This window comes from Cupressus sempervirens, chromosome 4 (assembly GCF_028749045.1).
Source record: "Cupressus sempervirens isolate cs-2001-9-10 chromosome 4, ASM2874904v1, whole genome shotgun sequence".
Lineage (NCBI taxonomy): Eukaryota > Viridiplantae > Streptophyta > Pinopsida > Cupressales > Cupressaceae > Cupressus > Cupressus sempervirens.
This window is the reverse complement of record NC_143121.1, coordinates 452,674,941-452,684,366: the sequence shown is the minus strand read 5'-3', so window position 1 is coordinate 452,684,366 and position 9,426 is coordinate 452,674,941. Positions and strand designations below refer to the sequence as shown.

Below are 9,426 nucleotides of genomic sequence, written 5' to 3'. Positions count from 1 at the left end.
GATGGTGGCATCTTCGGAGAGGGAGAATCAACGTAATATTTATTTCATATGATTTCTGAATTTGTGTGTACAATTATTTTTCTTCAAGAACAATTCTATACAATTGAATTCAAAAGTTATATAAAAAGAATATTCTATTGTTTCAATGACATGTATTAAATTGATAGTAATCTACATTGATATATTTACATCATTCAACAGTGTCCACTCATAAAATGGACGAAATGATAGGCAAAGCTGCAAACAGCCAAAAGTAAAAAAACAAATATGCTCATTGTCCACTAACTGCTTTAGCTGACGAAACCATTTGTAGAAATTTAAGTTCAACCAACATTCTATGCAAAATAAATTCTTAAAGAGGAAGTTAGTTCAAACATCCACAATGTAATGTTTCAGGCAAATAAACACTTAAACTTGACAATATCTGCAACAGATTAAACCTGAAAGGTAGATAATCTGGCATGTTCAAACCACCATAAACCTAGGATGGTTTACCTATTCACCAACTGACATTAAACTAAGATCTACTAAAACACCGAAAATATGAATATGTCTCAGCATCCTCCTCTTTGGTATATACTCTTCAAATTGCAATTAGTAACCCCTTCAGTAAGCAGTTTTACTGATGCACAATTAAGTAATTCCAATTTTCAACTATAGCCCATTTTTTGCTTACTTCCACCATAGAGGTCCAAGATTCAATAATTGCCAATGGTGAAGTTTAAGAGTTTCAAATTGAACCTGGACTTTGCTTCAGGGACATGAACCATGATGCTCTGATACTCCATTTCTTGTAAAATTGGTAGAGACGAACTGCTGGAATCCCACACCTAATGCATCACTTAACACTGAAATAAGGGTATCAGTGACAGCGGATTGTTCCTTCCCTACTTCAGAATACTGATTGCACCAATCAGTAGTAACGGGCAATACATCTGACCCTGCGAAAAAGGTAGAAATGTCTTCATCTACAAAGCTACCACTAGAGATATACTCCTCGTTAGGCTCTTCAGACTTTATAGTTTTCCCTGCCCAAAATGCTATCAAAATATGAACACCCATCTAGCAGGCTAACTTTGAAATAGATTTCCTTCTTTCATTTGAAAAAACAAATCTCATAGTTATAAACTTATAAACATAATTTATAAAAGTATATGTACCAACTAGTGCAGATACTCCTTACAAGAAACCAATATTTAACTCGTTAAGAGAAGCTAGTGCTACAAGCTTAACAGTGGAAGAACAAGACACCACCTAGAATTCCACTAACATTAGAAAACTGAATATAAGTCTCAATAATTAGAACCTAACACTTTAATCTCCTTATTGCAACTCCTGAACTCCACCTTCAAAAAATATACTCAATAATTTACCGGAATCAAACTACCTATCAAAAAAATTAACAGAATCAAACTAAAAAAGCACTACCAAATGGGATGGGCCAATCCAACTATCATATTATACTTCGAGGCTGACTGTAAGGATTGACCACTACCAAGAATAACTCCTCTACCAATTTAGCAGGATCCTGAAAAGTAAAGCCCAAGCAATGAAATTTGAAAACATACTCGGTTAAAATTACACTGAAAGCCCTAATATTGCTACAAATATACGACTTACAGGTGTAGTTAAATGCAACTCTCAATGCTTCCAAAATATCCATTTGATACACGCAAATAAATGAGAACATATTGCTCTATAGCAGATTCAGACAAAATGACCAAAACTTGGGATAACCATAAGATGTAAAGGTGCGTACCAATTGTTGACTGTGCCGAAGATGATTCATCCCATGGACTGGCACTCCATGGAAGAGTGTTCTCGCTAAATACCGAAGAAGTGCCTCCATCGAAAGGACTCGTAGGGTCACTAATATCCCCCATCTTTGGCTTCATCTGACCAGGGTAAATGCTATCAACAAGGCAACTGTTGCTCCCGGAGGAGATTAAAGGCAACTCAGAGGAGGACGAGGATGATCTGAACGAAGATGGGTGTTTGATCCCACCCCTCATTTGGATATCATGCAATTGGTCCTCGAATAACCCACTATTTTTGGCCAATAAAAGCCAATCCGTCGGCTTGGGAAGGTGAGAAGCCATGGGATACAGCGCAAAAGAGTTGCTCATGTTTGAAACTGGGTTACTTGAGCCCGTAATGCTTACAGACTCAGCAAATTGGCTTGAAGGGAGCTCCAACTTCAGGCCGGGAAAGGGCCTGGAAGCAGAGAAAACGTCATTAACAAGAGCATGGCTACCCGTCAAGCTCCCTCCCAGGGCCGACATAGTCCTGCCGTTGTCATATGGGAACCCCTGGACGGCAAATGAATTCCGTTTGGCAGCATGGGAAGGATAGCTGGGTACACGCCTATCGTTATAAAATGGTTGCGTGCTCTTTACATCATCGAATGTGGAAACGGGTTTTGATGGGACGAAGCTACCATCTCTGAATAGTTTGAAGCTCTGGACTGGCTTAGTAGGCACACAACCCACTGATATTTCACTTAAGCCAAAAACGGGATTACAACCCCCAACAACGGAATTCAGCCCGCCATAGCTAATGCTAGTAGTTTCATTCCAGGGGGCATAGTCACATGGGGAGCTCGACGCTTTAGGCTGAGGGGTTGTTTGGGGGGTTTGTTGATTTGGATCCGAGGGCACTATATCAGGAGAGTAAAGAGGAAGACCTGCTCGTTGCCTTCTCTTGATACGGGTGTTCCAGTAATTCTTTATATCATTGTCCGTCCTTCCAGGGAGCTGGAAAAATGGATTTCACAACTAAGAGACCTTCAAAGCAAAAGCATATGGAAATGACGAAGCACAAGTGGTTTAGTCGACTTACCTGTGCAGCCATTCGTGCCCATTTGTTGCCAAACTTGGCGTGGAGCTCCAAAATGGTACGCTCTTCTTGAGGAGTAAAGGCGCCCTTCTTCAAATTAGGCCTCAGATGATTTGCCCACCTCAGCCTGCAGCTCTTTCCACAGCGAGACAGCCCCGAATACCTCTGCACGCCATTCCAGTTGCCTTCACCATGTTTGTTCACAAAGTCCAGCAGAATTGAATCCTCTACAGATGTCCATGGACCTTTCTTCACCCTTCCCCTAACTTCTCCGACACAGCCTTTGTCAATGGCAGCCATTACTCTCAAGCACAAGCAGTCCTAATACACACTAGGTAGAATAGTTAGTGGTGCTAAACGCGGACGAATGAAAATAATTACCCTGAAGCAATGACATAAGCATTGACCCCGCCCCACCACAACAATTCGTCTTCTTTTCAAACCCAGACCAAGTTGAGGCATCGCACCCCGCCAAACTCTTCTCGGAACTCCTTTCTAACGCTCCGGATCCGTTCCACCAGAATTGGACAAAACCTGAACCGTTCGATGTTGGCGGAGGAACAAACCTTTCTTGCAGTTTCTTAGCTGTTGGTCATATGGGAGCTCGCGGCTACTGGATCTCTCGCTTGATGTCCAATATATCAGCTTTATAATACACGTCTTTATTGTTAGTTTCTGCCATAGGTACTGTATGTCTCTATTAGATGCAATTACAAGCAAAATTAAGACCACTTTAGGTCTATTAATTTATTGTATAGTTTGACAAATATTTGTATTCATAAATTTTAGAAAATGTCATTTACCATTGTTCTAATTAGGTGTTAGCTAAAAATGCAAGCAGAAAAGAGAATTTTAAAAACTTAAATCTTGCACTCTTAAATGTCATTAAATGCTCTAATTAGAGTCACGACCACGGTCTTTAAAGTCTATATTAGTAAAATTTTATTTTTAGCTTTTAAGTTCCAGTGATCAAAGTGTGTGTATTAAGCTTCTCCATGCACATTTGTTCTCGACTCTAAGGGTTTCATTGTGTAGTCTAAACACAAAGACATGGACACAAGTATTTTCCCCCCTTTAATTTTGACAAGTGTTTCTTATTGAAGAGTTTCATTGTAAATTGTAAATTGCCTCGTGCTTTCATTTTCTTCTTTGTAAATTGTAAATCGTCTTGTGCTTTCATTTTCTTCTTTCACTAAATTACCTATAAATTTTCCTTAGCACGAAAAATCTACAATACTAGATACTTTTGTTTTCCATGGCTTTGAATTGCAAGCATGTTGGTAAACAAATTGTTCCTTTCAATTTAACTCTTGAATGCCCAATATTCTTGAACAATATCTAATTACAATAGTTGGGAAATCATAACTAAGTGATTGACTTCCCTCTAAATTCTTAGGTATGGCTCCCTTGGATATTGTGATTTGCAACGAATCTTGTTTGTTCCTAAATATAAATGGGGTTTGTTCTTGACTAGAGAACAGGAGAGGTAAACCAAGTTAAGCCTAGACATGAACTAACTTAGGCAAAGATTTGGGTCTTAAAACTAATCAAGTCTGTGAACTCGCACATCTTATGAACTCGCAAAATTTGACAGAATGTTAATGAATTCTATTTATGAATTAACTTCTTAGCTGAAAGCTTCTAACTCTAATAAGGAAGCGACTAACTTGAAGAAGAACACAAAACAAAACCTCTTTAAACTTTCAATAATACTATTATTATCTACAACGTACTACATTGAACAAGGGAACAAAGCTCTATTCATTCCTCAACTCAATTCAAAGGAAAGAGATATCCTAAGTTATCACAAAATAATGGAATAGTAAATAATTGACACAAAATACATTTAACTTGCCTTTGCAATATGAAGTATATCATGCCAAAAATTAGCCAACTTTTATTAATCTTTCAATTAGAAACATATAGGATTCTGAGATGACCATTACAAAGTGAGACTCAAATTGATTCATCTTCTCAAAATTGACAAATGGCAAGGAGCCAATTGTCAGTTACAATCATTACATCAAAATATGAAAAGGTGGGATAAGAATCACTTCACCTTCTTTCCTTTTTCAGACTTCGCCCTATAGGCTTTGGCAGCAACTATGATTGGGATCAATTCCTCATGTCTATGAACATGAATGTTAGTGTATATTAAGAGCCACTTGGAATGCTCTCTGGCTAGATCTTTGATGGCACTCAATCGCTCATGTATTTCCTCCATAGCCATGTGTATGCACCCACCAAGTTTTTGAAGCTCTGACACTCTATTTTGGTGATCAAAAGATTTCTTTGTTAAACTATCTAGATAATTGGAGAAATTCTTTTGCATGACAACAACTCCAACTATCCCTTTCCCTTGTCTGCTACCTTGGGAATCTATATGTAAGCCTCTTAGTAACTCATGGTCTCTTTCCTGATCTTTCTCAACTTTGACCTTTGTTTTCTTTAACCCTTCTTGTGCTACTACGATCATTTCAAATTTGAATTACATGCTCTATAGCCATTCAAATAAAGGTACATCTCCCTTAAGCAGAATCTTTGCCTCCACTACTTCCTTAGCCTTCATGCGTATGATCATTTTTAATAAGGAAATGCAATCCTTGCTCTTGGCTTTCTCTACTACTTGGGTAGCTCGATTAGTTGAAATGTTATCTTTCTCTATTTCAAGCCTTAGTACTGCATTGTCACTTTGCTCTATGATTGCAAGTCCCTCAAACTTGAGTTTTTCGCTCCACTCTGCCAATTTGTCTGAAGTGCCTATCTTCCTATAACTAGGAGATGATAGCCTAAATGTCAATGGTTGTAGGATCACTGGTGATCGACATTCCTGAGATGCTTGCCAGCGGGGTGACTACTTGCCTGATGAAGCAATTAAGTTCATGAATCTTTGCCTTCATTATGATTTTAGCTAGCTTAAGGCTTCAAGTTATCCTTCTATCACATCATTTGTTGACTTCCATAGACCCACCTTATTGTCATGTCTAACTTCTCCAAGATCCACAAAATGTAAGGCAAAATCATCTATAGACATGTCTTCAATCCTCCTTTCTTTAGTGGGCTTAGAAATCTCCATAGTCAAATGCCCTGTATCAGGATCTTGTCCAAGAATTAGCAAGGTCTTTTGCTTCTTAACTTTACTTAATGCTGATCCAAAATGGATAGCCAGAGATAAAGTTTCTTTGTTGGGGACTCCCTCTTCTTTCCTCTTCCTCATTTTATCCAAGGTGTCTTCCAACCATGATTATGTGCCAATCACCTTAGATGTAGTCCCGAGTGTGTCTACACTAAACATGTTTCTTTTGATTGGGGTCAATGTATTCGTAGCTAAAGAGAAAGGGTTCTTTGGGACCTGGGAAACGAGTTTTGAAGCTTCGTGACCTTTCTCTATTTCTATAGTCTTTTTTGTGGCTTCATCAAACTCAATAGCTTCGTTTTCATTGCTTCCACCATCTCCAAGGTCCACCACTTGTACTTGGGGACTACTTGGTAGGAGTAGTGCATCATACATAGATGGGATCAAACTGCTATGGGGTGAGAGAGCTACTATGACTACATTATCTTTCAATTCTTCCACCTTCTTCTTCTCAGCCTCTGTTTCAGTTCTGATTACTAGTACTGAACCATCCTGACAAGTTTTATCAAGGGGGATATTCTTGTTAGGAGGTTGGTCACCTCCACTGGACAGTTGAGTGGTCCCTTGAGTGATAGGCAAGACTATTCTTAAGGCACCACTTTGGGAAGAGGAGGTTGCAGCTACACTCGAAGATGCTTGGGTGGTTGTGCCTTTGCTCCTACTTTGTTGAGTCGTGGTCCACTTGACCCATTTTATAGTTCTCTCATAGATTCTAGTCATCATCATATCTAGGTCTTCCACAGCTTCTTCGTAAGATTATGAACTTATTGGAGTACTCCTTAGCTTAGTCAAGTAAGTGTTGCTATACATGTTCTTATCATCGTCTTCAACTCCTTCAACATCAATGCTATCCTTATACATTTTCACTTGGTCGACTGTTAGTCTGGTAAAGGCTCAATAACAGCTCTTGAACTTGTCTTTACAATTGGACCAATAGTCTTCAATGGTAGTGATGTTCTTTATCATGCTCCCTATCTACAAAATATCTTTGGCATACCCATTCAGGTCGAACATGGGCCTTAGGACTTCATACATGTCCAACTTATATTTCTTCTTGAACACCTTCATCATATTTTTAGCATCAAACTTGGTGTCGTAGCTTAAGGCTCTGACTTTCATGGGAAATTCGTATCCTTTCTTCTTCAAGCTCCCACTCAATATGTTCACTTGTAGGGCTTGGCTTATGATCTCAATCAACACAATCATGTCTCGTGGATACTTTGGTAGCTTTAAGGGGAATCCATCAAATGTTGCGAGATGCAAATACAAAAATGATGAGAACTAAATGAAGAAACATCCAAATTGACTAATGGAAGCCATGGCTTCTGGGTTGAATCTCCTTTTTGGACATCCCTGTAGCTCCCTACAAATCCTCATAATAAATGCATCATTCACCTTAACATAATCTGAATAACTATTTTGCAACTATAGAAATGAATAGAATTCATAAGATTTAACATCATCAAGGAAATTTTCTAATCTTGGGAGGCTAGGCCATAATTACAATAAGGCCAACATGTAAATCAAGAAGGAAGACATGTAGAATGTAGTATAGAACTTAGCTGCTTGGAGAGCATTGGACAAAATTTCACTTACCTCTTGAGCCCAGTCAATGTATTGGGGATCATAGTAACTTTAAACTTGAATTAAAAAGAAATACTGCTCAACAAAATTCAAAGCCTCTACCTCACCTTTCAACCTATGCAAGAGGACCAAAATATCAATGATTTCTGGCTTGAGGTTTGTCAGAAACAAGGTTTTCGAAACTTTACTCTTATCACTCCGTGATTTCTGGAACCATGTCATCATGATTTATTTCCTCTAGATCATCTTTTTAGCTAAAAACTCTAAGACAACTCCACCAATGTCTAAATTAGAGAACTCCTCCTACTCTAATACCCAAAGGTAGTTCACCACTATTTTCCTATCTATTGAGATTAGTAATGTATCATTGGGTAGCACAATTTTTTTGGTTTTTGGATTATAGTGATGAATGAATTCATAAATCAACTTAGGGGCTTGGACTATGATCGAGAAGCCAACTACCAACTAAACTGCATCCTTAGAGCTTCTCAATGATGGGATGAATTTGTTCAACTCTCAACCTTTTCTAGAAGTCTGCCATGTCAATGAAGCAAAGTATCTATAAAGTTCTGCAATGCGGACTTGATTCTAGTTAATCCATCAAAACCTGTGAACTTGGTTGCCATGAGTTTGTGAACAAGATTTTGAATTGAGAAAGTGAATGAGACAAAGAAAGTAACAATCACAAATTTTTCAAAAGTTATATGCATGGCTAGAAAGAAATATCAAAGAAAAATTAGTAACTTATTCAACTATTTATCTATCTATATATAAGAGCCTCAACTCATCTGTTGATCTTCAAAATTTGCTCCACACAAATGAATTTAAGGAGATACCTATTAGATAGTAAGTGTGAGAGTTCAATGAACATCTAGGGGTCTTTTCGTTATTTCGTTGAACTCAATAGTAACTTTCTATATCTCCATTACTTACTTTCCCATTTTCCTTTAAGTTTTGAAAAGTTACCATTAGGGTGCTCTATTAAGGAAAATCTACCAAATGAGATCTTTGCTATGTTTCTTTATCTTTAATGATTCGATCCATTCCAATATCATCCTGACATGCTCTGCATCCAATACGGGAGTTGGATTTAATCATTAACTTGATTTTCTTGAGAAATTAGAAAATTGTCTTCATGGGTTGAAAACCCACTAAGGAGAAGACATTTTCCATTTTGTCGTTGTTGCTTCTTTCCAATTCAAATATTCCACAAAAACACTTTTGGAAGCTTGGAATGCTTGTTTAAGGTGTGAAGATCTGTTTAAGAGTCATTAAACATCTTTCTTTTCACCTCAAGCTATCTTGCAAAAAATTGTCTTCATGGATTGAAAATCCATTGAGGAGAAGACAACTTTAGATTTTCTATCAAGGCTTAAACCTTTGAGCATCAACAAATCTAAACAATGCTTAGAAATCTTAACTTATTTTCAAATGATTATTTAGCTTAGAACCCTTCAACTTCGCATGTTTCCAATACATACATGTCTTCAAGTGGTTGTGATGGGAAATCACCTTCATGGTATGAAACCTGCCAAGGAGAAGATGTATTTCATTTTTTTGCCAATGCCTATTCGTCAAAGAGTAGTATGTTGTGAGTAAATATGAGGCATGATTGGTCATCAAATGAGTAAACTCGATCTCTATTAGACTAGGTACTAATCCACCCAAAAAGTACACATTAAAACAAACACTCACTTGGCAAGAGGGAAAGGGAAGGCAAAAAGGGAAAATCTGATAGAGATCACCTAACCTTAGGAACTTATACCTAGAATCAAATATGAATGAGGAACGCAATCACTTTTCCTACTAAAAGATACTCACATTTTCCAATTGGTTAGAAAATAAAAAGTGGGGCAACAAAGCCCATGCTA

At 37.8% G+C, this 9,426-nt stretch overlaps 1 protein-coding gene across 3 annotated transcripts; it reads right to left on the bottom strand.

Annotated features, from left to right (window-relative positions):
* Nucleotides 1-333: 333 nt before the first annotated feature.
* On the bottom strand, nucleotides 334-3,301 carry LOC149561942 (transcription factor GAMYB-like). 3 transcript variants are annotated; one of them, XM_089825466.1, is made up of 3 exons: nucleotides 2,839-3,301; nucleotides 1,760-2,753; nucleotides 334-1,028 (listed from the first exon to the last, which is right to left on the bottom strand). In XM_089825466.1, the coding sequence occupies exons 1-3, from the start codon at nucleotides 3,133-3,135 to the stop codon at nucleotides 754-756; spliced, it is 1,566 nt and encodes a 521-aa protein (XP_089681592.1). In that variant the 5' UTR covers nucleotides 3,136-3,301; the 3' UTR covers nucleotides 334-753. The 3 variants fall into 3 exon arrangements, with proteins under 3 accessions (XP_089681592.1, XP_089681593.1, XP_089681591.1); XM_089825467.1 differs by having other exon boundaries at nucleotides 334-941; nucleotides 2,839-3,256; XM_089825465.1 differs by having other exon boundaries at nucleotides 334-1,040; nucleotides 2,839-3,238.
* Between the last annotated feature and the right edge of the window lie 6,125 nt (nucleotides 3,302-9,426).

Coding starts and splice junctions, on each gene's coding strand:
- LOC149561942 (XM_089825465.1), bottom strand. CDS start 3,135: ATGGCTGCCATTGACAAAGGCTGTGTCGGAGAAGTTAGGGGAAGGGTG. Junction 2,754..2,838: donor GGGCACGAATGGCTGCACAG/GTAAGTCGACTA, acceptor CCATTTTTCCAG/CTCCCTGGAAGGACGGACAA. Junction 1,041..1,759: donor TTCGGCACAGTCAACAATTG/GTACGCACCTTT, acceptor ATATTTTGATAG/CATTTTGGGCAGGGAAAACT.